Source organism: Hyperolius riggenbachi, chromosome 2 (genome assembly GCF_040937935.1).
Source record: "Hyperolius riggenbachi isolate aHypRig1 chromosome 2, aHypRig1.pri, whole genome shotgun sequence".
NCBI classification, from domain to species: domain Eukaryota; kingdom Metazoa; phylum Chordata; class Amphibia; order Anura; family Hyperoliidae; genus Hyperolius; species Hyperolius riggenbachi.
In genome coordinates this window covers 363926362-363941303 of record NC_090647.1, presented here as the reverse complement: position 1 = coordinate 363941303, position 14942 = coordinate 363926362, and the positions used below count along the sequence as shown (strand labels likewise).

The 14942-nt window shown below is 45.4% G+C and overlaps 1 protein-coding gene across 1 annotated transcript in view; it reads right to left on the bottom strand.

Annotated features, from left to right (window-relative positions):
• Window positions 1-2167: 2167 nt before the first annotated feature.
• Window positions 2168-14942, bottom strand: part of PTPN22 (protein tyrosine phosphatase non-receptor type 22) — a 202673-nt gene continuing 189898 nt past the window's right edge. Inside the window, exons 20-21 of the mRNA XM_068265572.1 lie at window positions 9208-9279; window positions 2168-3737 (exon numbers count right to left, since the gene is read on the bottom strand). Of these exons, the coding sequence (XP_068121673.1) occupies window positions 3673-3737; window positions 9208-9279 (137 nt within the window). The 3' untranslated portion in view covers window positions 2168-3672. The remainder of the gene's footprint in view (window positions 3738-9207; window positions 9280-14942) is intronic.

The following is a 14942-nucleotide window of genomic DNA, read 5'->3' as shown; positions in this document are numbered from 1 at the left end:
AAATACCACACCCCCTGTTCCCCTCAGTCCCCTGCCATTATTTTCCGGTCAGGCCCGTTCTCTTGGGCGACTCCAAACCCAGACATACTACGCCATGCATGCACAGTATGTCAGTAATGCTTCCCTGTGGCTGCGTAGTGATTCACAGGACAGGAGCACACTCACTCCCCCTGCGTCTCCAATCAGCACTCATGCCGAGACACAGGCGAACATGCTCCTGTCCTGTGACATCACTATGCAGCCACAAGGGAGCAGAACTGACATACTGTGCATGCGCAGCACAGTATGTCCAGGTTTGGAGTTGCCCAGAAGAACGGGACTGACCAGAGAAGAACAGAGGAGAAGGGGAAGCGTGGTATTTGATTATGCCCTCCAACCCAGTACAGCTTCACTTTTTACCAATTATCCTTTAAGCTGGCTATGCACATATAGATTTCCACCTAATGCTCCAAAATGATCGATTCAGAAAGGAATAGATTCCAGCCACACACAGGACATCAGGAAAATTATTTAACAAAGATTGAATTGCAACATTGCTGCTCCTGAAAGGCCCCTGGTCGACCTAGATTTAACATCCTGTCCAGTCAATGCTTTCAAAATTTGATCGATTCGACATTTATGAATGCTGGAATCTGCAGAGAATTGAATGGTAAAATCGATGTATGGGCACCTAACCACTTATCATCTCAGCTACAGTATATCTACATCCTTAGCGAATTAATCCAAGCCACAAGGGCGTAGTTATAAGTTTTGTAGCTAAGGCGTCAGCTGTGCACGCTCAGTCGTGCTCCCGTGCATGCCCCCGGCACTTTCAACTACAGCACTAATTCATGAAAGGGAACATGTGTCCCTTAGCCAATTAGTGAACACCCCCCGCTCCCCCCACGGATGAAGGATCACTGCTGTAGCAAACAGCAGTAATCATTCATCTCTCCCCCACAGCAAAGATCAGCATTGAAAAACTGCTGGAAAAAGCACCTTTCTAATGGAGCCTCTTAGCCCCGTTCAGCCGACAGACAAAAATCAAGCCAGGACCTGGATATTCGGCTGTACCCGGTCGAGTGCATAGCTGTGCACTGAGGCTCCAGCTGCAGGATCGCTGCTGGAACCAGGAGAGGTGAGAAATTCTTTTCCCAGCAGCTTTTCAATGCCAATCTTTATGAAGAGAGAGGTTCCTAATAGGGAAGAGGACACATCTGACTACACTGGGGGTTGGAGGGCACATCTAGTTATCTATACCTGGGGGGGACCTAATACTGAGGAACACATCTGGCTATACTGGGGAGGGGAGGGGCAAGTACTGAGGGCACATCTAGCTATCTGTAATGGGGGGCATAGTGCTGGAGGGCAAATCTAATACTGGGAGAACGTCTGGCTTTTCTTGAAGGGGGGGACCTAATACTAGGGCCATAACTGGCTAACCAAACTAGGGGGCCCTATAGTGGGGGCACATCTGACTATGCTGGTGGGGCCTAATACTGGGGGCACATCTAGCTACCTATAGGGAGGGTTAATACTGTGGAAGGTGGCATATCTGGCTATCTATACTGGGGAAGAACCTACTGAGGGCACATCTGGCTACCTATAGGGGTTAATGTTGGGGCACATCTGGCTACTTATACTGGGGGCACATTTGATACTGAGGCAGGCACTCTGATGCTGGTAAACCTTGGTTGGCCCTATCAGTGAACCATACGGGGGCACTACTAGACTACCAGGGAAATCAGTATAAGGGAATGGAACCAGGGGTCAAATAGGGAAATGTAGGGTAAACCGTAATAATGGGGATGTAGGGGAAACTATTCCAATAAAATATACTGTTTAACCACACCCACTTTTAAGACCATGCCATCTGTTTAATAAAATTATTGATTAAACTTCCTTATTAACCTTTATACCATTAAAAATAATTGTATTATTTTCTCAGTTCAATGTGAAAAGTACACACTAAAAAACCGCACCTTTGCTTCAGTATCAAATATCGTCGTCAAATTGTAACAGGAATATGATGTAATTTTTGAGATAAACGGGAGAAATAGCCAAACACAATTTGTGGTTTTAATGTACAGTTTGACTTTTTTTTTTTTTTTAAGTGGAATTTGTAAAAACTGAAAAAAATGTATTTTTTCAATATTTTTTTCCTATTTTTACCATTAATTAGCATGGAAAACAAAGTAGTTCTTGGGGAAAAAATACTGCCCAATGAAAGTCTATATACAGTAAATGATTATTTCTTCCTGTGATACAATGAGGGCAGCCATGTTCTGTTTGTGATCATTACACACACGCAAAGCTGCTCTACATCTCCAGCCCTCAGCCTGTGAAAACTTCACTCCCCTCTCCTCCCACCTCCTCCCTTCTGCCTCTGAAATCTCTGGCTAGTAACACCTCCTCCTGCCCGGACTGAGCTCCCATAAGCCCTTGCTACATGACTCTGAGAGTGCCAAGGCACTGGAGAAGTTGTGGGCGAGGCTTGTTTAGTTTATTTGGAATTGGAGTATTAAAACAAAACAAAAAAAAGCATTGGGCTCGAGGAATGCCCTATAAACTACGTATATGAAAGGAACACAATTTTGCAATGAGTAAAAGTTTATCTCGGATCCACTTTAAAGGAAACCAGAGATGGCATATTAAAAAGATTTGTTTCTTACCCGGTGCTTCCTCCAGCCCCATAAGCACCGCTTAGTCCATGCCGTCCTAAAAGTGCCACAGTTCAGCAGCAGGTACTCCCGTTAAGCTGGCTCAGTTGCGCCAGTCGGATCTTCTGCGCATGCACGGCCCCTCCGCATGTGTGCAGAAGAGCAGACTGGCACAACTGAGCCAGATTACCGGGAGTGATTGCCGCTGAACGGAGCCACTCGAGAGGATGGTGTGGTGGTTATGGAGCAGGAGAAAGCCCTGGGTAAGTAACAAATCTTTTTAATATGCCATCTCTGGTACACTTTAAATCTGAATTATTGCAAATACCTTCTGTTTTAAGAAGGAAAACCATACTAAGCATTGCTTTTTTAGTAGGAGGGGTTTTCGTTCTCTTTTGGTCCCCTATACTTTCCTAGTGCCTTTGGGTCACCCTGAGCTGCTTGGGTGTTCTGTTCTTCATTCTGCAAAAATAATATTTCTATCTCTTTCCCTTTTGCAGAAATTGACACAGACTTCCTATAAGGACAGGACGTGTGTGTGTGTGTTTGTGTGGCGGGGTTGGAGAGATTTTCCAAGCAAGGACACAGGTAACAAAAGAAAACCTGTTTGAGTCTGTAACCCTTATCCAAGTCTTCTAAAACAAAAATAAAATGTATTTTTAGCTTAGCCTTTACATAGTTAACCCTGTCCAGTCCATTTATAAGATCACCCATCCCCCCCCAACACTCCATTTTTTTATTCACCATGCGTTTGTGGGTGTGTGAGGATGGGGAGGTACATGCGTGATCTGTGCTAGGGAGAGCCTGTTACCTCCTCGCACTAGTAGTTTCAGGTTACCATATTATGTACTTTCTGGAGTAAGTCATGATTAAGGATCTAACTGTATAAGGGAGACTAAACTTAAACATTCCAGTAGAAGAAGCTTGTAAATTCACAAGAAAAAACACTTTTTTTCACACTAGTAAAAACACTAGTTTTCAGGGCTGTGTAGATGTCAGAGACAGAAATTCCATTAGTCACACTGCAGGTTTGCTACAAGTTCCATGTTGTTGGTGGATTTCGTGGACCCTTTGGTTTAGCAAATCGATTCCCAAATCCTAGAAATAGTAAAAAGAACAATCTTAAGATCGCAGAAGTAAAAATCTTTTATTTATTTTCAAGTGACAGGCAGCCTATTGGGCATATCAAAGCACCGGGATCACATCCTGGAAAGCCACTGGACCCGTCTGGGGGTAAAGGGCGGGACGAGTAGAGTGGCCATTAGTTACAAGGAGCGTGCGTAAGTTACCAGTGTAGGCTATGCTGCACTACCACAGCATAGCATGCACTGAGCTCGCGCTTCTCTCATTAAGCCCATTTTTTTTTTATCTTTTTGGGGCCTCTATGTTTCTGATACAACAAAAAGTTCACAATCAGAGGAGGGAAGAAAAGCAGAAAGTATCAGTGATATACAGGCCAGTTGTAGATAAATGTACTGTGTAGTGCACATACTGTTCCAGACAGCTAGGTAAATCAACATATTTGTAGCCTGTAGATGTCCTGAAAGCTTCTTCGGTAAGTGTTATTCAGTAGCAATAAAAAAGTATCTGAACCCTTTGGAATTATATGGATTTCTGCACAGATTGGTCATAAAATGTGATCTGATATTTATCAAGTCACAACTATAGACAATCACAGTCTGCTTGAACTAATACCACACAAATAATTAATTGTTTCCAAGTTTTTATTGAACACACCATGTAAATGTTTACAGTGCAGGTGGAAAAGGTATGTGAACCCTTGTATTTAATAACTGGTTGAACCTCCTTTGGCAGCAATAACTTCAACCAAACATTTCCTGTAGTTGCAGATCAGACGTACACAACGGTCAGGGGTAATTTTTGACCATTTCTCTTTACAGAACTGTTTCAGTTCTGCAATATTCTTGGGATGTCTGGTGTAAATCGCTTTCTTGAGGTCATGCTACAGCATCTCAATCGGGTTGAGATCAGGACTCTGATTGGGCCACTCCAGAAGTCGTATTTTTTTCTGTTTAGGCCATTCTGTTGTTGATTTACTTCTATACTTTGGGCCGTTGTCCTGTTGCAACACCCATCTTCTGCTGAGCTGATGGACTTAAAGGAATACTGTAGGGGGGGTCGGTGGAAAATGAGTTGAACTTACCCGGGGCTTCTAACGGTCCTCTGCAGACATCCTGTGCCCGCGCAGCCACTCACCGATGCGCCCGCCCCACCTCCAGTTCACTTCTGCAATTTCAGACTTTAAAGTCTGAAAACCACTGCGCCTGTGTTGCCGTGTCCTTGCACCCGCTGATGTCACTAGGAGAGAACTGTGCAGGCACAGACCATACTGGGCCTGCGCAGTACACTCCTGGTGACATCAGCGGGAGCAAGGACATGGCAATGCAGGTGCAGTGGTTTACAGACTTTAAAGTCTGAAATTGCAGAAGTGAACCGGAGGCAGGGCCAGAGCATCGGTGAATGGCTGCGTGGGCACAGGATGTCTGTGGGGGAGCATTAGAAGCCCCGGGTAAGTTCAACTCATTTTCCCCCAACCCCCCTACAGTATTCCTTTAAGTTCTCCTGCAAATTGTCTTGATAAACTTGGGAATTAATTTTTCCTTCGATGATAGCGGTCCATCCAAGCCCTGTTGCAGCAAAGCATCCCCAAACCATGATCTCCCACCACCATACTTCACAGTTGTGACGAGGTTTTCATGTTGTTGTGCTGTGCCTCTTTTTCTCCACACGTAGTGTTGTGTGTTTCTTCCAAACAACTCAACCTTGGTTTCATCTGTCCACAGAATATTTTGCCAGTACTGTTGTGGAACATCCAGGTTCTCTTTTGCAAACTTTAAACGTGCAGCAATGGTTTATTTGTACAGCAGAGGCTTCCTCTGTAATATCCTCCCATGAACTCCATTCTTGTTTAGTGTTTTTTGGGTATCATAGATTCGCTAACAGGGATGCTAGCATATGCCAGAGAATTTTGTAAGTCAGTAGCTGACACTCTAGGATTCTTCTTCACCTCATTGTGCCTTCTGCGCTGTGCTCTTGCAATCATCTTTACAGGAGGGCCACTCCTAGGGAGAGTAGCAGCAGTGTTGAACTTTCTTCATTTATAGACAATTTGGCCCATATGCAATTCATTTTTTCACCCGAGTTTTTTCCTAGGTGATATTTTCACAACTTGTCATAAAATGTCTTTTAAGCCACCAGCAAGCAAGAAAATACTCAAAATAAAATTTGTAGAGCTTTTTCACTAACTTTTGGGTACTTTTTCAATTGTAAAATGCTGAAAATTTAGTTTAAAGAGAATATGAAAATTATCTCCTAGGAGATAACTCAGGTGAAAAAATTAATTGCATATGGGCCAATTTGTCTTACTGTGGACTGATGAACAGCAGGACTTTTGGAGACACTTTTATAACCCTTTCCAGCTTTATGCAAGTCAACAATCCTTAATCGTAGGTCTTCTGTGAGCTCTTTTGTGGGAAGCATCATTCACATTAGGCAATGATTCTTGGGAAAAGCAAACCCAAAACTGGTGTGTGTTTTTTATAGGACAGGGCAGCTGTAACCAACACCTCCAATCTCATTTCATTGATTGGACTCCAGCTGGCTGACACCTTACTCCAATTAGCTCTTGGAGATGTCATTAGTCTAGGGGTTCACATATTTTTTCTACCTGCACTGTGAATATTTACATGATGTATTCAATAAAAACATGGAAACATTTAATTATTTGTGTGGCATTAGTTTCACCTATTGGTGACCGGCTGCTTAACCCCCCTTAACCCTTTCTGGACCAGCACCCTCTGCCCCCTTAAGGACCAGAGGGTGCTGGTCCAGCAAACCGCCGCTTCCCGATGAATCGCCGCAAGTTACCGTCGCTCCCGCCGTACACGCCGCTCTGTCCCCGCCGCAGGCTGCTCTCTCTGCCGTCGCTATGAAGGCAGAGCGCTGTGCGCCGGTCAGGAGCCGCTTTCATTGGCTCCTGACCCTGTCATTCCATGTACGCCAATGGGAACGGCTTACCTGAATGACAGGGCCAGGAGCCAATGAAAACGGCTCCTGCCTGGCTCACAGTGCTCTGCCGTCATAGAGGTGGCAGGGCATCGCATTGCGGCGGGGGCAGAGCGGATCGAGCGCCGGAGACGGGCAGGGGCGCGCGGTCAATGGGACGTAGAGTTTACGTCCGGTCAGGACCGCAGCGCCCCCTGCCCGACGTAGATTCGTACTCGCTCGGTCCGCAGGTAGTTAAGGACCAGGTGAATTTGCATGCAGGAAGGGCGGCGTGTGCAGGGGGGGGGTCAGGCAGCCGCATCCCCAGTGTGGCATGCTGGGCCAGATGTCCCCCCTTTAGTCAGATGTCTACCCTTTTGCAGGAAGCCTTTACTCACCTCCAGCAATGAGCCGCAGTAGCCCCCTCCGCTCTCGCCAGCACCCCCGCTCGTACTGCCGCTCAGTTCCGGGTCGCGGCTTGATAACGTCATCAAGCCGGAACCCAGCACTGACATCAAAATGAGCAGAGATGCCGGCCAGAGCGGAGGGGGTCGCTGATCGTCGGGGGAACTGCAGGAATGTGAGTGGATCCTCTTCTGATCAGAAGCCATACGCGATGGCTTCTGATCACTGAGGGGAGATGTCAGCTGTCACATGACAGCTTAATCTCCCCTCTCGGGTGCGCATGATCGCGTCAGGAGTGGAAACGGCGGATGCCAAAGATCCTATGCCGATTCAGGCTAGAACAGCAACAAGAGCGGCGTAGGATCTAACTGAGGCGGTCCCCAAAAGGTTAAGCAGACTGTGATTGTCTATTGTTGTGACTTAGATGAAGATCATATCACATTTTATGACCAATTTGTGCAGAAATCCATGTAATTCCAAAGGATTCCATACTTTTTATTGCTACTGTATACCATTTCCTAACCTACATCAGGACACACTTTTGTCACATAAATGCTGCTTTAACCACTTTCCGCATACACGGCAGTATATCTACACCCTGCAGGTCTTCAGTTCCTGTGCAGGGATGTAGATACTTGTCTGCTTGTGCGCGCCCCCGCCCATTAGTACACAGATTCACTCATCTAAGTGTGCTGGCATCAATGAGATGCTGGAGGCCATTAACAAAAGTGAAAGTAAAACATACAAACATTACTTCCTCTGTGTACTGCTCAGTATACAGGTGGAATAAACTGTGGGGGGGGGGGGGGGAGGTGGACATCTAGTGGCCAAATAGAAAATTACACCTTAAAACATTTATTCCATAAAAATACACAAATCACCAATTAAAATTAACTCCCCCATAGTTACCAAAACAAAACATTTGTATATAAAAAAAATGACAAAAAAGACATAGTTCCCTTAGAGACTCAACTTTTTTTTAATATGTATGTAATGAGGGTATATTACTTATATTTTTGCAAGGAAGTGCTTGTAATTAATGACGGACGGAAAAATGAAAAAATACACTTTCATTTCCAAATAACATATTGTTGTCATACATTGTACTAGGAACATAATTTGAATGTTGTAATAACCAGGACAAATGGGCAAATACAATGTGTGGCTTTTATCCAGAGTAGCATAGCATATTTTGTTTTAAAACTCTAATGGCTGAAAACAAAAAAATAAGGTTTTTGTTTTTTTTTAAATTTTTAACGTATTATTCCCATTAAAATGCATTTCGAATAAAACGATTCTTAGCAAAAGGTACCACTCAAAGAAAGGCTAATTGGTGGCGAAAAAACAAGATATAGATCATTTTAGTGTGATAAGTAGTGATAAAATTATTGGCAAATGAAAGGAAAGAGCTCTGAAAGGGGAAAATTGCTCTGGTCCATAAGTGGAAAAAACCCTCAGTGGTTAAAATATTTATTTTCAATATGACAATCCTTGCCCTTGAAACAGACTGTTGTTCCAGCTACATAAAACACTACCGATACAGCCTTCATGAATATTCTTTTTATCTTGCTTTACTACACAGCACATGCGACTTTAGTTTTATAAAACAAGATACAGTATGCCTCTACAGACCACCTCAGTTGTAAGCTCTCTGCTATGCATCATCCCACTACACCAGCCTTTCTCACCCTTTTTACCCTGGAGGAACCCTGCAAATAACTTTTGGATCTCGAAGAACCCCTGCAAACAATTTTTTGATCTCGAGGAACCCCTGCATTTATTTTGCAGGAGGCATGGTCTTTAAAAGTATGTGTAGCTGCTTATTTCATTACTCCCTATTACACTGCCACTCATTATACTGTCTCCTGAGCCCCCAATTCAGTGCTTCTTGTTATAGTACCACCTATTATAATGTGCTCTATTATACTTCCCCCACGATGGGGGAAAATGCCAAGGAACCCCTGCAGAGTGCTCAAGGAACCCTGGGGTTCCAGGGAACCCTGGTTGAGAAAGCCTGCACTACACTAACAACATGCATTTTTTCACAGGTGATGGGTAAAAGGTTGTGAAGTAATTTCATCAAATCTTGCTGTGTGTAATTGGACATTATTGCTTTTCTAATAGCAATTCAAAAAACATTTAAAAAGTTATTCCTTACCAAAATTTAGAAATGAAAAGGCACCACTTGTATGCGGAGAATCTGATTCTGATTTTGTCAGACTGCAAACATCTGTGAAAGAATAACATTTCAGTATATATTATATACAGATAGACAACACACATATGTACGCATGTGTGTGAATGCATGCACACACTAAAAGTAGAATCAATAGAGCTAAAAAAAATTATAATTTCTAGAACAGGGTGGCACACAAAAAACTGGTTCTGGCTGTTTATCACCAAGTTTAAGGGGCCCTGGGGAAAACTTAAGTGGGGTGCCCCCTAACCCCCCTCTTATTTACCATCCGCTCCCCGGTACCCCCTCATGTGTAGCAGCATTAATGATATACCTGTCCCGGCAGGAGGTGGCTGTACCTCCTTGCACTCTTCAGCCATGCTGTTTGACTCTTCTCTATCCGGCACCTATTATGTGTAAATACGCACCGGATAGAGAAGAGGCAGACAGCATGGCTGGGTCATCCACCACCCGCCGGGACAGGTGAATGATTAATGCTGCTACACGTGAGGGGGGCCCAGGAAGCAATGGGGGGGAGACAATTTGGCTGGGTTTGGCAATGCGGGGGGGGGGGGGGGGTCCCTGCACAGGTCGAGGATGCTGGGGCAATTGCCCCCTTTGCGTCTACGGCAGTGCCGGCCCTGGCCAATAACACTAGTATATAGGCTGCAGCCAGCCAATCCCCACGTGCCTGTACTTGATCTATGCTGTTTGTGTGGTCTCCAGCTGTATTGAAAAGTCTGTCACATATATTTGCTGCCTTATGGGTAAGGGCCCTTTTCCATTGGCGAAAGTGATGCGATGCAGCTACGCATCACTTTCGCCAGGGCCCGTGTCACTTCCGCATCTCCCGATGCGGAAGTCAATTGAAGAGATGGGACGCGGCTGTGGGCGGATGCAGCCGTGTGAGAATCTGCAGCATGCTGCAGATTCTTGGATCGCTCCGCACTGCTCCACACAACATGCACGCAGTGGAAACTATCTGTAGATCCGTATTTACGTGGGATTAGAAGTCAGATACTGTCAGAGTCATCAGCTCTCCTGGCATAAAAAAGGAGTAATTTGGCAAGAAAGAGCTTTCGTTCACTAAGTTTTGTGTCACCAAAGTGACTGAGAAGCATAGCCTCAGCTGTATATGGGATTTGAGCATCAATAATGTCTGCCAGAAGATCATGAACCTGGACCCAAAAGTGGTGAATCGCCCAACATTCCCAGAACACGTGGTAAAAACCAGCACCGGATCTCCAACATGCATCAGATGCACCCAGTCTCATCTTGGATAACCTGCCGGAGTCAAATAGACTCTATATAGATACTTTAGGGCGCTAAGTTTATGACGATCAGCTATGGGGACCTTAAGAACATTGGAGACTATACTTTCCCAATCAGTAATAGATAGGCCCGAGAAGTCTCGTAACTCTCATTGCAAAGCTATAAACAGTTTTTGAAAAATAGTCGAAGCATAAGTCAAGGTACCATAAAGTTGAGAGGTGATGCTTGTGAGACCTGAGTACATCATCAGCTGTTCCACTGGATTGGATCACCCTGTATTTTTCCTGTAAATAATCTATGCTTGGTAGTACTGTGCTAAACCTGATAAATATAGGAAAAATTAAAGATGGCCATACATCAGGTGACTTGGCGGGTGATCGACCATCCAATTCGATTATTATAATCGAATTGGATGAAAATTGGTGCCGCCAAGAGCATGCCGAACTGACAATGCGACCAATATCGGGACGAAAATCGCGCATGCTGCAAGATGTTAGGCTGACTTGCTTGATCAGGTGTGCAGCAGGAACAGCAATGTCGCAATGATTGAGGAACGTGACGAAACCCCCGGCGCAGTCCCCCCTAATGAAAAATGACACCCCCCTGGTGCCGAGTGTAAAGTATACATTACCTGTCCGCGGCCTGCGCTTGTCCCTCCGCTGATCCGGGCGCACTCCTTCCTCCATACACACATGGTTTCCTAGTAAGGGCACACGTGTGACGTCACACACATGCCCCCTTAATAGGAAACCAAGTGGGCGTGCGTGTATGCAGAGGAGGAATCCCGGAAGCCAGCTGGGGACAAGCGGAGGCCGTGGACAGGTAACGTATACTTTACACTGGGCACCAGGGGGACATTTTTCTTTTTTTTTTTTAAAGATTCTTTATTTAAGGATTAAAATTTTTAACAGTACAATACAATACAGTCCAGGCCACCGGGAAACAAGAAGGACAATCGAGAAGAACAAAACGTTCTTTAGGAAGGAAACAGAATCAAGCTCATGAAAAAACATACACATCATGAAATTTTCTTTACAATTGTATGCTTGAGGCGACAAGTCCAAGATGTCCTGTACATGTAAACCCAAAAGCCCGGGCAGGTGGTAGGCTATAGCAGCAAACAGAGAGTAGAAAGAAAAGAGAGGGAAAGAAAGGATGAGAGGAAGAAAAGAGAAGGGTGAAATACAATGGACCCTGGGATGCCCCGGCTCCACAGGATCCAGAGGAAGGAAAGATTAGGGAGAGAGTAGGAGGCCAGAGGTAGGGGGGTTTCCGTCAGGCTCGCTTCAGTCCACCTAATTGTTTGATCTTATTATTAATGAGATTATTCTGCAGGGTTTGGACCCAACCCGAGGGGAGAGAGCATTGAGTTGGTTCGATATCGTTTCTCGGCCAAGAGTTTTAAGCAGGTGAGTTTTGTACTAATGATTTATATTCGTCTGATTCTAAGAAGATGTTCCAGTGAATCCATGTGTTGGAAAAAATCTCATCTCTGTTGTAGATACTATCTGTGAGGGATTCCATTTGATAAATATGTTTGATCTCATTGATCCATTCCAGGATCGAGGGTGTTGCTGTTGATTTCCAGTTTCTTGCGATAATGATTCTAGCTGCCTGGATTAAGTGTTTAGATAGAGAGCGTTTAAATTTCTTGAAGGGTTTGGATGTGTTGTGAAGGAGATAATAAGATGGGTCCGAGGATGGCTCTCCATCGGTAAGGGTTTTAATGTATTTCTGAACTTCCTGCCAGAAGGGTTGTATATTTTCACATTCCCAGAAGATGTGAAGTAAGGTGTCGGTTACCCTACTGCATCTCCAGCAATGGGGGTTAGTTTGTGGGTATATCTTATGCAGTCTGCTAGGAGTGAGATACCACCTGGAGAGAATCTTGTAATTGGTCTCTTTTACTCTGGAAGAAACTGAGGCAGCTTGGTTAAGAACCAGTATTTTTTGCCATTGTTCTTCTGTGAACTGTGTCTGGAGGTCTTGCTCCCATTTCGTTTTAAGCTCCTCTGGCCAAGTGGTATCAGACACCAGAAGCTGATAAATACCAGAGAGTGTTTTTTTAGTTGTGTCGGGTGTCATGCAAAGAGATTCGAATCTCGTTAGAGGGCGGGACAGCTGGTCCTTCTTGCCCAGAGATTCAAGGAAATGAATAAATTGTGTGTGGCTCCATTCATCTAAAAAAGGACATGAACGTTGTTCACGTAATTGGTTTGTAGACTTCCATATTTTATTAGAGATGAAGTCTCGTGCGCGTAAGGTTTCTCCCATTCTCCAACTAATATAAGCCTGAGAGGAGCATCCCGGTGGAAAAATCGGGTTGTCCAGCACAGGGACCAATGGGGAGGGCCAGGGGGATATCTCGGCTAGATGTCGGGTTTTTGATAGGGCGTTGAGAGTGGTGTTTATTGAGACGTAGTCACTAGATATTTGCCTAGATGCCCATGAATATGATGTCAGGTCTGAACCTACAAGGTCCTGCTCGAGGAGTACCCATCTCTTTTGGATAGAGTGTCTGTGCCAATCTACCAGCCGGACCAGTGATGCAGCCAGGTAGTATTTTCTGAAGTCAGGTACAGCGAGGCCTCCCAGAGCTTTTGGCAGAACAAGTGCATTAAGTCTAATTCGCGGTGGCTTACATCTCCAGATGAAACGGGCAAACATCTTCCTTAGTTGTTTGAAATGTTCAGGTGGGAGAATGATTGGGATAGTTTGGTAAAGGTAGAGAAGGCGTGGGAGAACGTTCATTTTGAGGATGTTGATTCGTCCCAGCCATGTAAAATGAGGCTTGTCCCATCTAAGGAGATCTTTTTCCAAAGTTTTAATCAGGGGAGAGAAATTGAGATTGTATAAGCTATTCAGCAGGGACGGGATACGGATACCCAGGTATGCAATGGCTTGGTTTTGCCATTTGTATGGAAAATTCTGCTTAATGAGTGTGTTAACCTGCCTGGCGTTCTATTAAGATCGCCAGGCAGGCTGCGGGAGGGTTTTTTTTTAATAAAAAAAAAACTATTTCATGCAGCCAACTGAAAGTTGGCTGCATGAAAGCCCACTAGAGGGCGCTCCGGAGGCGTTCTTCCGATCGCCTCCGGCGCCCAGAATAAACAAGGAAGGCCGCAATGAGCGGCCTTCCTTGTTTTGCTTACATCGTCGCCATAGCGACGAGCGGAGTGACGTCATCGACGTCAGCCGACGTCCTGACGTCAGCCACCTCCGATCCAGCCCTTAGCGCTGGCCGGAACTTTTTGTTCCGGCTACGCTGGGCTCAGGCGGCTGGGGGGACCCTCTTTCGCCGCTGCTCGCGGCGGATCGCCGCAGAGAGGCGGCGATCAGGCAGCACACGCGGCTGGCAAAGTGCCGGCTGCGTGTGCTGCTTTTTATTTCAGCCAAATCGGCCCAGCAGGGCCTGAGCGGCAGGCTCCGGCGGTACTGGACGAGCTGAGCTCGTCCAGACCGCCCAGCAGGTTAAGATCGGGTGACATTGAGATCCCTATTGCCTGGCATTTTTCAGGGTTTACCTTGAAATTTGATATCAAGCGGTATCTTTCTAGTTCCTGCTCTAGTAGTGGTAGTGAAATATGGGGGTTGGTTAAATAAAATAGTAGGTCGTCTGCGCAGGCCGCCACCTTGTGTTCAGATGTGGGAAGTTTGGGGCCAGTGATGTCTGGGTTTTTGCGAACCAGGCGCAAGAAGGGTTCCAGGGATAGGGCAAAAATAAGAGGGGAGAGCGGGCAGCCCTGTCTGGTATCATTGGCGATGCGGAAAGAGGAAGAGACAACACCATTAACTCGGACCTGCGCTGTAGGAGCAGAGTATAGGGCCATAATCCATTTTAGCATGTGGGGACCTAGCCCAATGTGTTGAAGTGTGGATTCCAAGAATTTCCAGTCTACTCTGTCAAATGCTTTTTCTGCATCTGTTGACAGAAGTAGAAGGGGGGTGTGTGATTTATGTGCCCAGTGGATAAGGTTAATTGTCCTTATGGTGTTGTCCCTTGCCTCCCGACAAGGGATGAAACCAGCTTGGTCGGGGTGTATTATAGAGTTTATATGGGGAGAGAGTCTGTTGGCCAGAACCTTAGCGAACAATTTAAGGTCCGCATTCAGTAAGGAGATGGGGCGGTAATTTGAGCACAAGGTGGCGTCCCTCCCAGCTTTTGGTATGACCGCAATCTGAGCTGCAAGCATGTCTCTAGGTAATTGAAGGGTGTCATCTTCTCCCTCAATCAAGGCATTGAGAGATTTGAGCAAATGTGGGATCAGAATGTCCTTGAAAGATTTGTAGTACTCCAAGGGGAGGCCGTCTGGGCCCGGTGCTTTACCCGAGGCAGATTCCTTCATGGCCTGTCTGATTTCTAATTCAGTGATGGGTTGTTCTAGTTCTGATGTGGTTTGCTCAGATAAAGGAGGTAATCCCGACTCTTGGATGTATGTTTTTAT